The sequence below is a fragment of the Sylvia atricapilla genome, chromosome 1 (assembly GCF_009819655.1).
Source record: "Sylvia atricapilla isolate bSylAtr1 chromosome 1, bSylAtr1.pri, whole genome shotgun sequence".
In the NCBI taxonomy this organism is placed as follows: domain Eukaryota; kingdom Metazoa; phylum Chordata; class Aves; order Passeriformes; family Sylviidae; genus Sylvia; species Sylvia atricapilla.
Window position 1 is genome coordinate 78,354,428 of NC_089140.1, and position 19,612 is coordinate 78,374,039.

The 19,612-nt window shown below is 41.0% G+C and overlaps 1 protein-coding gene across 2 annotated transcripts in view; it reads right to left on the reverse strand.

The window, feature by feature from the left end:
- Window positions 1-19,612, reverse strand: part of FBXL7 (F-box and leucine rich repeat protein 7) — a 223,354-nt gene that overhangs the window by 155,076 nt on the left and 48,666 nt on the right. Inside the window, exon 1 of one of the 2 annotated variants that reach the window (XM_066326398.1) lies at window positions 17,929-18,560. The exons of the other annotated variant lie outside the window; for it this stretch is intronic. Within the exon in view, the coding sequence (XP_066182495.1) occupies window positions 17,929-17,965 (37 nt within the window). The 5' untranslated portion in view covers window positions 17,966-18,560. Of the gene's footprint in view, window positions 1-17,928; window positions 18,561-19,612 lie in introns of those variants that run through there. 2 annotated transcript variants of the gene reach the window in all.

A 19,612-nucleotide genomic window follows, 5' to 3' on the forward strand; every position in this document is an offset into this window, starting at 1 on the left:
GGTCTCATTTCAGCCAGTTCTTGTATTTTAGGCTCTACGCCAAGGTTCTCCCAGGGGTGTCTTTAGACCAATATTGCCCATACAGCCCTTTTCTTCCAATTCTTACTTCTGTCACTGCTGATATTTACCATAGATATTTTAATTTAAATCATGGGGGACACACAGAAATATTGTGCAAACCCTGGGCTGTCAGCCTGGAGAGATGATCATCACCTACACAAACAATCCACGACATTTCACAAGATAAAAGCAAAGCATTAGGATTTAACTCCATAACATAAATACAACATGAAGAGTCCCTTTCCAATGAGAACCCATACAAAAACATACTGCAATGAAGGACAAACCCTCAGATGCCATATCACAGAGGAAGGCAAGCAGTCCCACAGCAGCACACTCTCACAGGTGAAGGACAGGTCTTGGGTTAGCAGAGAGCATGACAATGAATCCCCAGGAAGCAATCACAATTTAAGGTTAGCATCAACCAAAAATAAAGATGTTCAAGTCTAAATAGCATTTTTAAATTATACATGTGCAAACATTTTAAGATAAAGGTAATACTTTGCTACAAATGAGGCATAAAGTACTTTGCAACAATTTATCTTATTGCCGTTAAACATTCAAAGAAACAGCAATCCTACTTTTTTTACTATGGCCAAATGCCCAGATTTAATTATTTTTCACAGATCTGTTTAACCTAAAAATTGGACAGTTTAGGCTGCAAGAAAACAGAAGGCTGAAAATGCAAACACCTTTGCCTTGAGGTGAGAGGACTTGCAAACTTGGTAGGCCACTTATCTTTACAGCAATGTAGGGAAACTTTTGCCAAGACTTTAAATTCCCAGTTAGTTGGGACAGTACAGGATTTTCCAGTATTTTACAGCAATTTCCTCACTTAGACAGAATATCTGTCCTTAGCATCCTCCACTTTCATCTGCAACTCAAACTAGCAAAAGAAAATAATGACCACTTATGCTAAGTGAAAGTGGGAGAAAATTCTGCCTCCTGCAGTTTTCGTGCTTTCTTGAGAATTCACCTACAGATTATGGAGATTTGGGAGAGAGAGGAGGAAATGCTTGTCCCTTTTCTAGTTGATAAACTGGCTCAGAAGCTCTAACTTCATTTCTCCTCTGGTGTTCTGGAATGAAGGAGCCTCGATCCAGTTCTGTAACTAGATTTATGAGGAATGTGCAACACAGACCCAGTGGGCAGCAAGGCCCAGTTCTGTCACTCCTAAATTTTCCTTTGCTTCAGAGGAGTTTGCTGGCTGCTATAATTTAGTTGTCCTTTCCTATTTCCTGTGCCTCTCACAGACAATAAACAGAAATATTCCAGACATTACTTTTTGTCTGGATCCCAAGAAGCATTTTCAAAACAACACAAGCACTTACAGTGCCCACTCTCCCACACTTCTCAAAACAACACAGCAGAAGAAATACTCGAGAGACAACTGTGCCATTAAGCAAAGGAAGGATAACCTCTTAGCCACTTCATAATTTACTCAAAACTAGGAGATGTAATGGAAAAGCCTCCAGGATGTTAGAAACTTCTGACCAGTCTGAATGACACTAATGCAAAGAAGAAGTACTACCTGAGCTACACAGATTCAAGCAGCTATTGCTACCAACAACCATCTGCACATGGGAGCATGCCCAAGGCTTTACACACAGTTACTGAACTATAAGGAACTGTTGTCAGATTTTACAAGAGGGCAGCAGGCAACCGGATTTACTGCCTGTAAGGATCTAAGGATTAGAGAATCAAAGACAACTGATGTTCAGCTCTCAGAACACATTAAGGTGAATCCAGACTAACCTTAGACTAGAGTTTGCTTTCAGCTGCAGAGAAACAATTTAAGAGGCAGCTCTTGAAGAACCAATACCAGATTTGACCCAAAAATACAAAGAAATTCCTTTGGCAGCTTCTGGATGGATTCCTTACCTGTTCTGTTTTCAACATTCAAAGCCCTGTCTGGAAAAATAATAGCATCTTTCTTATCTATCCTTAATTGTTCCCAACATGGTCACAGAGCTTCATAGTAGCTCACACAGCAAGATATCACAGGAAGCAATTCAAGTGGCAAACTCTATATAGAATACTTTTGAAAACTTATTAAACACCATTTATTTGGGTTTGTGCCACTTATCTAAATGGTGTTATCTATCCATAGAGTGTTACCAAATCATAAATCCATTACCCTTCAGAATAAATCCTTGTGTAAGTGGCAAAGCAATGACAAAACATCAGATAGGGAGAGTTGTTCATTTACTCTTCACAACTGATGCAACCTCTTCACAGAAGCTTTCTTATGTCTAGTGTAAAGAGTCAACCTCCAAGAAATAAAATAAAAAAAAAAAAAAAATCAACAGTGATACTCTTTCCAACTTTGTTGGCAAGTGCTGATCACCTGATATGCCAGGCCCTTGAGATGCCTTGGACTATTGCCAAACTGGAAAGACAATATTAAGCTACTGTATGTCTTTTTACCTATTAAGATCAAAGTAAGTCCTTTAGTAAACAGAAGATGGCAACAAATCTGTTAAAGTTCATCAGAGCTGTCATTGCACAGCTCCACTTTAGAGGAGTTACTCTGCCACTGCTCAGATACAGCATTCCCTGTCTCCTCCCGCAAAGAACATTCCACCAAAAAATCCTAGGGGAATACCCAGCTTACTGCAGTTGGCAGGCAGCGAACTAAGAACACATTACATCAAAAAAAGAATTTTAATTCACCAGCTTTCCAAAGGGCATAGGCTGACTGAAGGGTAGAGTTGTCACATTTCACTGGGTCAATTCAATGCACTACATTATTATAAATTGACACAAAGCATTAGTGTTATGGTAAATTGTTTATAAAAAATGCAATTAGTTGATTTCTGGTCTGCTGGTAACCAGAATTATCAGGGCTCAGCTGATGCATTTCATAAGATAGCCAGGATTTAATGACTTTCCTGTATAATTAACATGACTAGAAAGTCTCAAGGAAAGTACAGTGGGGTCTGGTTTCCAATCTCCTTAACACATTTTATTCTTGCATGACTTGTGCTTGGGGTTTTTGCACCTTTTTCTAAAGGCACTACAATACATAGTCCTTATCAGTACCTTTTAAATTTAAACAGTAACAAAAATACAGTTCAGTCCCTCAAATGAAATATTTCAGAAATAACCCATCTTTTTTAGATCACAAAAAAAGTCAATGCTGGTCACGCAACACTGAAAATCATATTCTTAGCCTTAACTCTTCAAAGCCATTTCACTAGAACCAGTCTGAAAAACTCTTTGAGGATTCTTATTAGAATTTGATAGCTAAAACTTTTAGAAATTCCATTAACCTAGCACACACACTAAGAACTAGAGGCTCAAAGAAAGTTGTGAATGCTATTTTTTTTAAAGATACACTACACAGGTAAACAAAAAGGCCAAAGTATTAACAACACTATGTAGTATAAATATACATCTCCAATATGTCTATACAGAAATTAAAATTAAGGCCAGTTACCAAAAGAATTTTGTTGTTCAGGTATTTCTATTTTCACCTATTTCTGATTTCTCCAAAGCTGTATTAGTTGTGTGCAAGGTATCACCAGTCTAGGTATCACTAATACAGGACTTCAGCTGCCTGGCAGACAAATGCAAAACCAACATGCAAGAATTAGCATATTATGATTTTTTAAAAAAAAAATTTCACAACATGAAGGAGGATTTTAAAAAATATTAAGTCCTTAAAAAAAACCAAAAAACAAAAAACAACTTTTTAAAAAGCAGTAGCTCTTGTTCCAAAGGAAAGAGGCTCAGTTACACCACATAAGGTTCTTTTCTCAAAACTGAAGCAAACTCAACTTTGACAGTGGTGTAGAAGAGAATAGCAGAGAACACTTCATGTAATTAACTATTCCTCCACTATTTTCTGTCATCTAAAAAGGCAGCACTAGGAACATCTAGTTCACCAGATGACTCACTAGTGACACAGATTAGCCTATTATCCCTACAGTATTCATTAATTTTTATAATTTAAGTGAAGTTTCTACTGGGTACCTGCTGAACATGTCTTGCATGGTCCAGGAAAAACACACACCTTTTTACTGCAGCTCCACCTCTTTGTACTTTCAGCTGTAAGACTCAAGACCCCAGAATATATAATTGAGTTTACACTGGGTCTTTTTTCCTGGAACCTCCTGTGGTTGAGTCTACAGAAAAGAAAGTTTTACACAAAAATCTTCACACTGGAAGAGCATATGATGTTACAGTGAAATAAATGCTGGTAAGAAGCAATCTTCAAATCAGCCTAGAATACCTAGGATTTGCAAACTGGAGGAGAGGAGGCGGAACAATTTTATTCATCTTAGTTCTGACATCCACTGCTACCAGCTAAAGTGCAGTGCCCCAAATCCTCTGCACCCCTACTTTATTCAAGGAGCAATAATCTGTATTGGCAACACACTTCCATCCTTACTCATGTGTTTGGATAAGGGATAGCAGCACTTCTTGCTCATAACAAGGTTTCTCATAGAACACTAAAGAACCTCAAAGAGTTCAAATCTCAAGCAGATGAAATACAGCACCTGCAAGAACTATGAAGAGGAAACTGCGTACCTGTTACTCCTGTGGAAAAGTAAAACTCTACAGAGATGGAAAAAATTGCAAAGGGCTTTTGGAACACTTGGAAAAAGCTGACTGCAAAAGTACCACAGAGCAGCATTACACCATCACCACACAGTATTTGGAGGGCATTCTAAATCAAAGAGGATTAGAAATCAATGAAAGCCCCAAGAAATTTTTGCATTTGCCCCTGAGGCCTTCCATTGCTCATCCTGCACTTCTCGTACTGCTACAGGTTAAAACACAAAAATCAAAAGCAGATTTTTTACGAAAAAGTGAAAATAAAACACAACACACACTACAAGTGTGGTCGCGCTGCCTACAAGGATTTGTGGGAAAGACTGAGGAACTCCAGTGACACCACCCTCTACTCTGCCCTTCCTCACCTGGGGGCACAAAGAAGCCTCCCTCATGAGGGTGAGATAACTACATTCAACCTGTGCTTGATCTATCCTATGCATCAGAGAGAGCTTTTATACTACAACATGGTCGTTGTTTCGGGAGAATGCCTCCACTTCAGGACTTCAGCAGGCATAACAAAGAACTCACCTTCTACAAAACAGCTGCTTTTGGTTATGAGCCAGCAGACGTGAGTGCTCCCCTCACGAGGGCTGTCCAGTAGCCATATACCACCACTTTCAATCCTTGGTAGATAGAAAATTTGTTCAACTAAAAGAAAAACTTCGAAGAATGAGTTCTACTGATTTTACTGGGGTTTTGTTCACACTTCATACCCATTAGTCAGCATCTACAAGGTTAAAGCAAGGTTGTGTGACCATCCTTCTTCTCCCAAGTGCATACTTACAGACCTGGCCTTGGCTTCAAAATACCTCCTGAATCACCAGAATCCTACACAATTTGTCTTATATTTTTTTCAAAACCATGGATGGCTAGTATTAGCAACAAGGCTGTTATCAGTGTGACTCAATTAACAAAAGCCCAGGCTCCGTGTCCTACCTACCATATGACTTTCAGTCAAATGCCAATACCTCAATTAAGAAGAAAATTGAGGAAAACATGGGTAGGATTAATTGGTGCTTAAAAGGCACAAACCACACAACCACTGACAGCCAACCGCTACATGAAAGGCTCCTGTGTCTTACTAGACTTGTTCTGGTTTAGACCCTAATCCTGGGGAAGCTGAACTTCACTTTCTAGGAATGTTTTTGCTCATGTAGAGACTTAATGAAGAAATCCTACACTTCAGTGACAGACATGGCAAAGTGAAGGGCAGGAGGAGATCTTATCCACAGAAGGGCAAGAATTTGTACAAAATGAGACCTGGCAAAATGAAAGCAGGAAACCCAGAATGGAACAGGTCTGCATCATTCACTGTGTCCTACTGCTGCTGCCAAATCCTGTGCTCAAAAATAAAAAGGTAAGCGATAAGGTTATTCAATTCCACTTCATTGCCTGACACACACTATGGAAACATGTACCATTTTAAAGATGTTGGGCAGTCATCACAGTTCAGCTCTCGAGAAGACAAATACAACTTGCCATGCTACATACTTTCATGATGAAAAGCAAATTACACCATTATCACAGACATAAATCAAAACAGTATTTGAATTAATAAATTCCTGGACAACCAAAGAGAAATTTTCCCTTCCCCTTATTCACAGGTTCTGTGCAAACTCTTGATAAACTGTAAGGAAATTCACAGTTGGATTATTTCTCAGATACAGAAGGCTCTCATATGGAGCCTTTTAAAACCAGAGTTAAAGCAGGAAAAATTAGTAATTGTTTGAGGGAGAGGAAGTCTCACAGTCACCTTTGTTCCACTAGTTCCTGGCAAGAGAAATAAATACTCACCACAAGCATTTGTGTTTTTCCATAAAGACAACCACGTAGGGCAACAAAAGGTACACCCACAGGGGAGCAAAGAGCAATAATTTCCCAAGAGAAATGAAGGCATAAGCAAAATATTCTGCTCATGCCTAATTGAGTGCCAAAGAAAACTTTAGACTGGACTATGCTGTCTAGTCTATACATACAAACAGAAAGAAAAACAGTTTTAAAAAGTCACCCCTAAAATCTTACATTGAACCATTTTAATTAATGCACTGTGGCTATAGTTCTGATGCCACAGAACACTTAACCTCTCACCTTTCTAGAAAGTTACCCCCCCTCCCATATAGAACAAATGTAAGCAATAGATAACATTAACAGCTGAATTACTCTAGAAGCAGCTTTTTTGTACTAAAATCAAGATGCAAATTCAACTGCCAAGTAGCATCAGACATAGCAATACCCAAAACCCATTGCATTGTACACAACTTTCATTTTAAATAGAAGACTCTAAACTGAGAAGCATCTACTAGCACTTTAGAGGATTAAAACTAATCACATTGTCTGGTAGTGATTGCTTTCAGAAGAAAATTCATGACAACCAGATTTCATTATTTCACATTTGAAAAGTAAGGTATTTCTTTTAAACTTGAGTGTTAATCTTCCATAACTTAAATGGGGGATTTAAATCCCCTTTGATCCAACCCTAGAACACACGGAAAGAAGCAAACCTTATGCCAGTAGAATAAGGATTACTGTCAAGTGCTTTCGCCAGTCATGGCTACATCAACCTTGAACATGGCACAAATGATTTCTTACTATCAATCCCACTTTATTAATTAAAAGAACAATCTTCATTTTCTAGGAGAGCAAAAATTTGTCATCCTGGGCTAGCTGCTCTTCCTGAAGCAAGCAAAACTCTACTGAAGAAGTTTTTATGAAAAGTATAGACCCTTGCTGCTGCCAGAAACAGCAACCAAAAAAACAGAGCCAGATTCTACCACCACAACTCTTAGGAGGATTCTCCTATTTTATCTGTTCTCTGCCAAGAGGAAGTGTAGTCACTGAGAAAGCATGAGTTTATCCAGTGAAAATGAAGACTTTTAGCACTAATAATACAAGGTAAATACAAAATAAACTATAGCTGAAAAACTCCAAACCAGCTGTACACACAAGTTTACACAGTTCTGTTTAGAGATATTCAACTACTGTAATACAGCCTTCCCACTTGCCAGAATTTGCTACTGCTGAGTTCTATTGCTTCTGAAAGCCTGGTTGTAGCTTTTCTAAACATAAGTAACCAGTAAAAGACAGGAGGACCAAATTAGGGAACATTTAACCAAACTTGACAGACACAAATCCATGAGACCTAATGGAGTGCACTGGTAATGGCTGTGAGATCTGGCAAATGTGATGGCAAAGTCTCACAATTACTGCAGAAAGGTCATGGTGATCAGGAGAGGTTCCTAAGAAATGGACAAAAGCAAAATATGCCCCTGTCTCTAGAACAGCTTGGAGGACAATCTAAGGAGCCACAGGCTGGTCAGCCTCACCTCAATCTAGTAAAAGTGACAGAGCTTCCTGGAAAACATTTCCAAGCCAAGAAGATGACAGGAAGTCATTATTATGGATAAGTGGAAGCCATACTCGGTCAGCCTGACAGACATCAATAAGGAAACAACTGGCACTAGGGGAGTACATGAGTCGTTTATCCTGACTTCTGACTTCAGCAAAACTTCCCAACTTTTGTTTTCCATACCACCTTTATAGACAAATGAATGAAGCAGAGACTAGCTAAGTGGACTGAGAGACAAAACTGAAAACTGACTAATCTGCCAGGCAGAAAGCTACTTAGAGAGCTAGGACACTTTACTCTGGAGAAGATGGGACTTGGACAGAATCTTACCATTGTGTATAAATACCTGGAGAGAGAGGTGGAGTAAAGACAGAATCTTCTCAGGGACAGCCAGTGACCAGACAAGAGGGAATGGTCACAAATTGATATATGAGCATTTCCATTTAAACATTAAAGCATTTTTTTCTTCTTTCAAAATCTGTAGGTGACTGAGCACTGGAACAGACTGCTCAGGGGCATTGTAATATCTTCATCTTTGGAGGTGCTAAGAAATCTGATGGCAAAATATTCTGTGCAACCTGCTCTAGTTGGCTTCATTTCGAGCAGCAGGTTGGATTAGAGATCTCCAGAAGTGTCACTTCCAATCTTTGAATTTGTGTACTTCAGGCTCTATCAACATTAAAATATGGCCAAGAGTTGATTGGAAAATGTTGTAATATAATTTTACTGTCTGTGTAGAACTCCACTGGCAGTGTACTACACCAAAACAAGAAAAATTCCACAGCTAGAGGCTCTTGGAGTAAGAATCCATGTTCTCAAACCATGTTAAAAATAGATGAGGACCTTCAGGCTTGTTGGCTGCAAAAGAGGATAGTCATAAATGAACCTGAGGAGGAAGGTCAGCAACTAGATATTCTTGACATAGAAGAGCACACAGCTTCAACTTGATGCTAGCATGGCTAACTGGAATTGAAATCCTCCTGCTACAAGTCTTTCAGTATATCCTGAAAGTATATCTTTTAGTACATCCTCTTTTAGTATATCCTGAAGTTTCAAAAATTCTAAAACCTCAAGTTGCAATAGTATATCAATAATTTTCACATAATTAAGCAATAGCTTATTGTTTCCACAGCCTTATTTTATAAAAAGTTATGCAAGACCACACTTGGGAGTACTGTGTCCAATTCTGGAGACCATAGCACAGGAAAGACATGGACCTCTTAGAATAAGTACAAAGGAGGACCACAAAAATGATCAGGGTGCTGGAGCACATCTCCTATGAGGACAGGCTGAGAAAGGTGGGGCTGTTCAGCCTGGATAAGAAGAGACTCCTGTAAGACCTCATTGCAACATTTCAATACTTAAAAAGAGCTCATGAGATAGGGACAGACTTTGTAGTAGGCCTGTTGCAGTAGCACAAGGAGTATCAGTTTTAAACTAAAAGATTTAGACCAGATATATGAAAAAATTATTTTATGGTGACCGTGGTGAACCACTGGAACAGGTTGTACAGCAAGATGGTGGATATCCCACCCCTGGAAACTTAAATGGTCAGGTTGGAAGAGGCTGTGAGCAACCTGAAGCTGATTACAGGGGGATTGCGCTAGATGGCATTACTAGATGGCAATCAACTCTGATTCCATGTTGATACCACAAGCAACTTCCATATAAAGTATCAAAGAAAAGGAAAATTAAGAGCTGGAATAGAAATACATTTTACTAGGTACAACAGAAAAACCCCAAAAACACCTGTTGAGTACATCTGCTGGTGACCAGCTGTTGCCTTTTGTCTTGCCTTCCAAGGACAAACAAGGTCAAGTACTGCCATCACTGCATCAGAGTGAAAACAATATAAAAGCCATGAGCACCAGAAGAAACTCTCAAGTGAGTGCACTTTGTCTTCATCAGTTCCCACAATAGCATTATTATCCCTCAAGGATAGGATTCAAGCAAAATACTCACCCTAAGTAACTATTACATAATCTAAGAAAAACTTCCAAGTTTCTCCACGCAGCCACTTACACAGAAAGAGGATTTTGTGCAATTTGGCAATAAAATAGTATCTAAGCCTTAAATAGCTGGCATGTTTCTCCACTATGCAAGCAGTCACACAAGCAATAAAAGTCTGGACTCCCCGTGAACTGACATTACACTTGTCATGTGACAACTACACTTGATACAAATTCTATTTTTACTGAAACAAGGTTGTGTGACTCTTGATCAAAAGTGGTTCTTCTAGTTAACTGTCTTTGATGTTATGCCAGTGTTTGGACTCATCTTTCTTTCTTAAAGAAAAGAAACAGACAGCCAACCTCATAACTGCTCCTTTTAAAATAGCATCTAAGAATTTCAGTTGGTTTTCTTTTTACAGGAACAAAGAAGGAAATTGAGGAAGATAATTTTTAAAATAGATTCACAGAAAAGAGTATTAAATACCTTCCTCCAAGCTAATGCTGCTTGAAAGTATAGCATTACTGCAGCTATTATACACATTTGTACACAAATCCCTGAGAAAGAAAAGTGCCATGTGATTTCAGATGTTGATTTGACAAATTTATGTATTGCAGACAGGAATTTCCTGATTCAAAACATAGGCATGAAAAAGACCTTCCTGTTGCTCAGTTTACTCCAAGGGTAAAAAAAAAAATCCCCAAAAGACAACTATTTTCCTCTGCTTCCTTCAGGCGGAGATCATAAAACGGTATAGGGTGAAGAGACCTATTTTGCCAACAAATTACTTTGTTGAGTTTGGATACTGGCACAGAGTTGGAACCTTCTCCTTAAATACCTGTTTGGACACAGGCAACTCAAGCATAACATCAAGATGGTAACACCTCCTTTATGCTTCAACTCCTTTAAGGCGATCACACATAAACCTGTCCTCAATGACATGTTGGTGCTAGAAGGCACTTAAGTAGATTTGGAACTAAAATGAGGGCTATGATCAGACAGAACAGCTTTTTCCCCCCAAGGTCGGCTACAAGACTACAAGTTCTCAACCTAAATGGTACTTAAATAACAAAGTCCTGCTGCTTGTATATCCCATCACAACCTGCACATCTATACACATATTTCTTCTCATCAAGAAGGAACAGATTTTACTGGGCACCCACCACCTGTTCTTCAGCTTTTGAAGGTCTCTACTCCTTAATGAAATAGTTGTCCTAATTTAGCAAAGCACATGCCCTGTATTAAAAAATAGGGCATAGCTAACTATAAAATGAAGAGCAGAAATAAACCACTTGTGCATTTCAGTCTTCAAAAGTCATCTACTGCCTTCTGCCAATCACTTTCCTAATGCAAACAAGACACACAAAGGAGCAAACCAATTCCTAGTTAGGAATTGTTCACAGAAGTAAGGAAACCAGAAGTAGCAAAAGGACTGAAAGTGCCAAAAAACTAAGTTTGCTGAGGAGTTTTTGGGGGTGGTGGTTTAGACTTAAAACTACTTACCCAATTCTGAATACAGGTTGATTTTTACTTTCCCCCCTCACAAGGAACGATATAGTATCAACTTCAGTCTGGATTTTATGAAGTCCAGTTTGGTAGAAGGTTGCTCAAGTTCAGCTTAGAAAAGTTACCAAAGCAGTCTCATTTCCTTCTATTCCTTTGGGGAGCAGGCAAAAGAAGGATGAGAATGTGCAAGTCCTGGACTCCTACTACCTTAGTTGAGACAGGTCTGCTGAAAGCTTTCCATGTCATGCCCTCAGCTAGAAAGTTTATTCAGGCCTCTGACTGTCATCCAGTTAACAATTTATTTTTTTTAATATGTACAGAAGAGCACCCAGTTAATCTTGCACCATGCAAAGCTACCAACCAAGTCAAAGATAACTCCCTAGAGCACAGTTAATTAGCTAATATCTATTAAGAAAAATAAAAATAATAAAAAGAAACCTTTCCTTCCCCAAATGCATTTTATGAAAGAATAACATTTTATAAAATAGCATGGATGTTAGTCACTAAGTTACTTTCTAATAAGCTATCGATAAAAGTAGCAACTTTTAAAAGCCTAAATCTCCAACAAATCTGTAGCTGTGTGCATGTGTATAAACACACACATTTGAATTGCACACAGGCTGGTCATTTTTTAAGAAAAGAAAACTGTTTTATGAAAAGCTGACAGCAGCACAGCAGCTCATTTAAGTGCTGTGTCCAGCCCTCCTCCTGCCCCTGCCATGTGATCTAGACAACAACATGCAACATAAGCACTGAGCTTAGAGAAAATTTACTTTTTGGAGACAAACTGAGTAAACACACATACACACAATCATTTTGCATTGCTCAGTTGACAGTTACATAAAAAAAATGAACATCATAAGCAGCATTTTTGAAGATTGCTTTTGGTTAAGAGCAGTTGGCCACTGTCAGACTGCAAATTCACTTTTAAAGAAACAACACTGCTTGAAGCACTGTTTGAAATTGTGCTATATTTCCAGTCCCAACTTTGCTGTTAAGAGGCGGGTCTCATCCCTCTGAAGGTAGCTGAGTGAAATTCAGCCTGAGATAAAAGGCAAAAACCAACACTGGACAAGTACCAAAAAGCAGAATACAATCACTTAAGTAAGTGCAACACCAAAAGCACTATTAAGCCGTGCACTAATATTTACAGTAGTCACATGGACGTTAAGGTTAAAAAAAAAAAAAACAAAAACAAAAAAAACCCCACCAGAACAGTAAAGTAAGACAGTGGTAAGTGTGATATACTAAACTTCATGTTTAACAGGTCTAATCAAATAGTAACATGCAAATGCAACTCAGACATCAAAACAAGGTGAGGAAAAAAATGCACAGCCCAGGAGCCTTTCAGCGCTCAACTCGATGAGACTCTTCACCTGACTCTGGGAACCTCATGGGGTAGAAAATAATAAATACCAGAAAGAAAAGCTGCCCTTGCTTCCGAGGATGCAGTACACAGGTAAGATACCTCATGGGGGGTGTCACAACTGTGTAATTAAAGAATGTAGTGAAAGCTGATTTATTGCCTTTCCCATCCCCTTACCCTCATTAAAATTTTCCACAAGACTTCACAGATTCCAACCACCAATATTAATAATTGGTAAATGATTATGATTAAACTCTTTAAACATAAGAATACCATGGTACACTGTTTTTCACAGCTGACATAAGCACAGCATGTGAAGTAAATCCAGCAACACTTTGTGCAGAAACAATTCTTAACATTTGGTAAAATCTATAGGTCATGAATGCCAGAACTTTTAGATTAAAAAGACTTCCATACACAACATCAAGTGTATCAGAACACTTGCCACCATTGAATTAGCAGAGATCTACTTGAAATAAAAGGCAGCATTCACACTGAGTGTGCAACAGCACCTTCAAGAAAAAGGACAAGTCTAGAAGTCTGGCTCTATAATGGAGACTTTGACCACATTTCCCAGCTGAAGGTTCAGATTTGAGATGGTAACCTTCTCCAAAATGAACACAGACTGACCCTTTTTCTCCACAGTGCTACAACTGGCAATTCCTAGAAGGTTTTGGCTACAGTATACCAGGTCACACATCATAATCAAGGCTGCCTTTGTGGAACTATGTTGCCTGTGCTTTGTGGCAACTCTATCTCATGACAAAGGCAGGTTTCTGTGCCAGTGCTTACTTTAGCAGAACACTGGGATCTACACAGGAATTCTCCCTTCAAGTGGTTAGTGAATAGAAAATACCACAAATAAAAGTTTGAAGAAGGAACATTTTCAAACTAAGAACAGAGTGGAAGTTATTCCTAAAAAGTTTGCATTAAAATCTTCCCAAATTAAATATTCAGATTCAAAAAGAAAAAGTTTTCAGTAAGGTTTATGATTCAGAAAGGATGTTAATTTCCTTGTCTAAGGTGCTGTTTCACCTATTTCTGCCACAGTTTCATCTATTTTTGCAATGCCATCCTCTGTTCTCTATAGCACCAGGTTCCCATGTTACATCAAGTCTTTCATGATACATTTTAGCTGGATAACTGGAGCTGCTGCTCATTGTCCTCAATCATCTCTAGACCAGCTTCTGGAAGAAGAAAGTGCAGAAGATGCCCGAAGAAAGTTTTATCCACAATTGCAGGATTCTGAGCATTTGACTTATTAAAAAGACATTCTCTCACACGGTCTGAACATCGGTATCGTCAAACTTTTGTACCATCACTTAGCTCCTCTCAAATTTGACTGGTTCTCATGTCTCAGTTTAATGAAAAAGTCACTTGTGAAGAAGACACATTGAAAAGTTATTTTGCAAAGCAGCAACTTCACCTCAATGCACACAGCTTCATTTCGTATGTAAGGACACAGATTATTCCTCCAACTTGTATTACAAAGCAAATTTCCTTGTATTACAGAAGCCTGAGGTTTTAAACTCCTTCCCTTGAGGATGAGAAACAGCCTCAGGTGGAAAGAGGGACAGCATGCAGTTAACCTTTCCCCCAAGGTCCCATGCCAACAGCTGGCACTACAGTCAGCACCTACCCATCATCCAGCACAGAAGGTTTTTCTGGGCAGAAACATTACAGAAACACTGCCAAAGTGTCTGATCAACTTGGCAACAGTTAAAAAGCAACATCCTTCAATTCAGTCCCCTCATGTCTAATGATGAGTAGTGTCTTGTTTGGTCAGCTGCATTACATTTTAAGACAGGCCCTTAAACATAACACCTGACTTTTGATAGCTTCTACAACAAAAGGCTGCTCTGTCCACTATCAGACACAAGGCCTCCCTCTTTTTTAAAAACCAAGCAAGGAGCTAAATAAGCGAAAGAAAGTAGAATTATTTCTCCCCATGGCAAGAAAGTGAAAGGCAGTAGTAGGACTCTTGCCAAGGTAACTGATAATTTCCATCAGTTTACTTGCATAGGCAAAAGCCCGAGTTCTGCTCCATGATAAAGTGGATTTCTTGCTCCAGTGATCTAGTAGCATCAGTAGCACTGGTCAAACACAACTGCTGGAACACATTCAGAAAGACTCATCTCAAGTTTTAACACTTCAGTCTGAATCTACCACATACTACAACAAGCATGAAATCTCAAGCTCCACATATTTTTCAGGTGAAGAGATTTCCAGGAATAATCTGCCTTATAACAATTATTTTAAAAGTCCAAATGAAAACTAGCAAAGTAAACTCACTGTATTTAATATTTAGCATTTAAAAAGAGGTAAATTTTTGTAAACAAAGTTCTGTTTATGCAATAATTTATTATAATTCCTTAAATGAGTGTTGTGCTCATATCCCATCTGCATGACATGATTCTTCAGGTAAGTAAATTTATTTACACTTAAGCTTCATTCCAAGCAAGTTTTCACCTTAGAAAATTAGATTAATGGAAAACAAACACATTCGAAAGCACTGTCAATTATATATACCAGACTCTATACACTGATTTAGACTCCCCAAACATCCAGCTGCCCAGTGCATCTTTAAATGACAATTGTAGCCTCCAATAAAATCACATTCAATAAAGCCTTGGCAACCAAATAATAAAGGCAGTCCAGTGTAGTTTATGTGATCAGTCAAAAACACTTAATTTCCTGAGATTATTACATATACAGCACAGATGTGAATTTCGAAAAAAGTTTATTACTGGTAAGTGTAACAATGTAGCAATCCATGTAACACAAATTTCCTGGTCATAAAAGCTCCCTATTTTAGAAGTGGTATCTTGAGCAAGTTGTCCCTGCCCTAATGTATCTGTTCAACATTGAGATGAGAACCAGTCTGGGCAAATTCATGAAGTTCTGCAGTTCCACAGCAGATAGGAAAGAAAGTTGCTTGAAAAAAAAAAAAAAACCAGCCATTTAATAAAACATTTGCAGTTGTCTTCCTGAAATCTCACCTAATATATCAGCAAGCAGCAAATGGGAAAACAGCCTTTAAGAAATTCAGCCAAAGGTACTTTTCTCCACCCCTAAAATGACATACCATGGTACAGCATCAGCCTACAAAGCCCAAGAGGCTGAAAACTGTACCACAGACACCACTCCATGAACTTCCAAATGGATATTTAGGTTACTTTTAAAGTACACAGAAAACAGTGTTACCCCTCCACCCAGCAGCATAATCACATTCTACTAAAAAGTAACTTTTTATAGCAACTAAGTGGGTAATTTGCCAAAGGCATCAAAAGCCCCAGTAGTTTATTTAAAAAAAAAAAAAAAAAAAAAAAAAAAAAAAAAAAAAAAAAAAAAAAAAAAAAAAAAAAACCCACCTCCTTTAATCAGGTTGAGATTTGCTCTCCTCTGTATCACTCAGGAAGCAAAAGCTAGTATGTGAGCTTCTCCAAGTTTCTCAGTAACTGATGATGCGCAGAAGTTACCAGGAAACATGATCTATGAGGCCCATTAATGATGAAGTTTTGGTCATGGGGCTTGGGGATTTTTTAAATTTAACTTTAAATCACTAGCCTACTTAATTCTCAAGACAGGTAATGGTCGGCACTGCAAAGATTAATTTGCCACATATAGTCTGCTCTTCCAGGATCCAATCTCCACTCAGAATAGAGGACAGAGGTGAACTAAGAACACTTTGGTAGGACAAATCCTCTTCCTCACAGTGCCCTATCAGGTACTTCTGGAACAGTTAATCTCTCCTTCCCTTCACTGAGGGCTGCAAAACACTGTATCAGTCACATTTCCCCTCCACCCCCCCCCCCCCCCCCGCCCTCAAAATTGTACATTTGTTGAAGCAATCAGCCTTCCGAATTCACAGGAAAGCTCAGGCATGCATCCACACCTTCCTGTCATTGAGGTGAACAACCCCCAGCAGCATGACCAGAATTATCAACAATGACCCTTTCAACTCTGGCGAAAAACTAAGATTTCCCCTTTCGGAAAGAATCCAAAGAGGCTTTGATTGCAACTTCCAGGTTCACCCCATTTACGCAGGAGTTTTTCTAGTGATGGTATCAATTGACTGAAACCCCACGACAGGAAGAATAGCTTTAGCTTAAAGCATCTGACTTCATCAACTCTTCAGAAAGCAGAGCTCATTTGGCAATAAATGAAAGGAACTGCAGAATCTGCTCTAGAAGTGGCGTCTTTCCCCTTTCCTTTACACAATCTTCATGCATATTTTGGATGCAAGAGGTGTATTCTTTGGCAGTTGCCGTCTGAACTCCTGAAGAATGGAGCAGACCACAAGATCTTCTCCCTCGCTCCACCTACAAACCCTCAACAACAAAAAAAGGGTGTGGCGGGGATCCTATACGGCTGCCCAATATGCCAAGGGATGGCATACATCCTACAGAGTTGCCTAAATACTTGGAGGGCAATACATATAGAAGTCAACTAGAAGTTAAAGCTTAAAACTAGCTGGCAGGAAGGCAAGCTTGCTGTACTTGCCATTGGTTTGGCTGACACCAGCTGACTGCTCCAGTAGTCCTTCACACCAGAAGCAAAGCAGCTGAAATTCATCCCTGATGCAACTCCAGCGAGACTAATAGGTTTCCACAAGAGCGAATCAGGCCCTGTATATCTAAAACCAAGCCCACTAAAGTTTCACTGAAGCGAAATTGCAGGAGTACAATCTATGGATAACAGCTGGAGAACATTAACTCTCCCCCCAACCCTTGCCGGGGTTAATTTTTTTCTTTCTGTTCAGACAGGAAGCAGTCATATAGCATACTGCATAATATAAGGATCCTGGGATATAAAGACGAGTTGAAAAGGATTACAAAGAGTACTGTACAAGTTTTTAGAGTTAACGCTGCCCTAATCCCCGAGCTGCCTTCGAATAGCAGCCGCGCCGCTTCCCCGACATCATGAGCTGAGACAGCACTTAAACTCCTATCTAGTGGAAAAAAATAATTAAAAATTAAGGCTGTTTTTAAGGGGCGCAGCGGGAGCCCAAGGACTGTGTCGCGGATCCGGGCGGGGGTTGTCCCGGCCGGGGACAGGAGGACCCCGTCCGGTCACCCCTCCCCGGGCGGGACGATCCCGCCGCCGCTGCAGCACCCCTCCAGCCGCGCCCCCGGCTCACCCTCGCTGCCGTACTGCTTGCCATTGTTCGCGCCCATCCTGCCGCCTTCATGCTCGTCGCCGCTTTCCCACGCCGCCGCTCAGCATCTCTTCCGCGGGGCGCCGAGCGGCCGCGGCGGGCGGAGTGCAGCCCTGGGGCAGTGCCGGGGGAAGAGCCCCCAAAAGTTTTCACGGCGACATGTCCAAAGCAGCCTTGCAACTTCCTCCGCTTCTTCTCGGGTGGCCCACACCCTCCCTTCTCCACTTTACATGAAAAAAAAAAAAAAAAAAATCACGACGAAAGAATCAAAAATGCGATGTATCGGTGCGCCCTCCCCGTCCCGGTTTCCAGGCGGGGTGTCCGGGCCAGAAAGGCGGCTCCAGTTATAATCCACAAGCAGGACGGGCGGGACGGCCTCCGGGCGCTGGCTCCACCGCCCCGCGGCTGGCGCTCGGCTCCTCCGATGCTTCAGCGCCGCTCCGCCTTCCTCCTCCTCCTCCTCGCAGCCCTGCCGCTGCTGCCGCCTCCCCCGGGAGGCCACCGCCAGCCACTTGTTGCCCGGGGCGGGAGGAAAGGGAGCCTCGGCCGCAGACTTTTGTTAGCGGCAGGCGCCTCCTCCCGGCGCCCAGCGCCGCCGGGCCGGGGGCGGGAGGGGATGGGGACGGAGGGAGGAGAGCCCGGAGCCGGCCCCGGCCCTTAAAGACACAGCGCCCGGCGCCGGGGCTCCCCTGGCCGCTGTCCCCCTGCCCCCGCCGCTGGCCCAACACAGCGGCCCGGCGGGGATGGCTGCGGGGGCTGCTCGCAGAGACCCGCCACGGCGATTCTGCCCGGTCTCCTTCCGATGGGTAAGAACGCTCTGCGTTCTGCACCTTCGCGGCACCCCCGACCCCGTGCAGCTCCCCGGGGGCTGACAGAAAGTCGCCGTGTGTAGGAGGAAGCCGTGCAGCAGGGACGCTTGCTTCTCCTTCCCCCCGGCTGCTCCGGAGTTCGCATTGTTTCCTCCTTGCAAATGGTATTCCCACAGTCACTCAATTCCAGTGGATCACTGCCGGCCTTTGCCCCCACATCGAAGAAAAAACATCCAACTGTTGAAAATACCCCAAATTAGTTCTTCAGGTATCCCACAGGGATATATGTCATCCTTTGGGATAAGATATATTTCTATTTAATTCAGCTGTCTTAGAAAAACAGTTTCTGCTTCTTTTACCCCAAAAGGCAGACTCTTAGACCACTGGGATTGTCAGGGATAGTGGACGCTGTTAATGGGGTTAAGCGCCTTTCCCGAGTGCAGCTCACCTAAACAACGGCATTGGGAAGAGAGGATTTCACTACTGCGTGAGAGCCCACACCACCTCTTGCCTGGCAAAAAGGGCTGGATAACAAGAGTCAAATGGCAGTGAAGACATTCTGCGTGTGACAAGGTCAATACAAAAACTGCCAGTCCCAAGAGGGTACTTGCCCCCAATGAGCTAGCTAAGAATAGGAATTAAGCTTGCTCCACATAACTGTTACCCATATTAAGTGGTAATCGGGTGTTACCAAAGGCTTTTTGGGAAAGAGTCAAGTTTAAAAGAAGTGAGAAAGAAGGATGAAAGTTTGCGATAGGTGGAGAAAAACGCTAGAGCAGTCCTGGTTTGGTGCTGGTATCTCACCTCTGCCTTGGGCTGATGGTGCTGGCTCTCTGTCTGGTGGCAGGTCAGGGTGT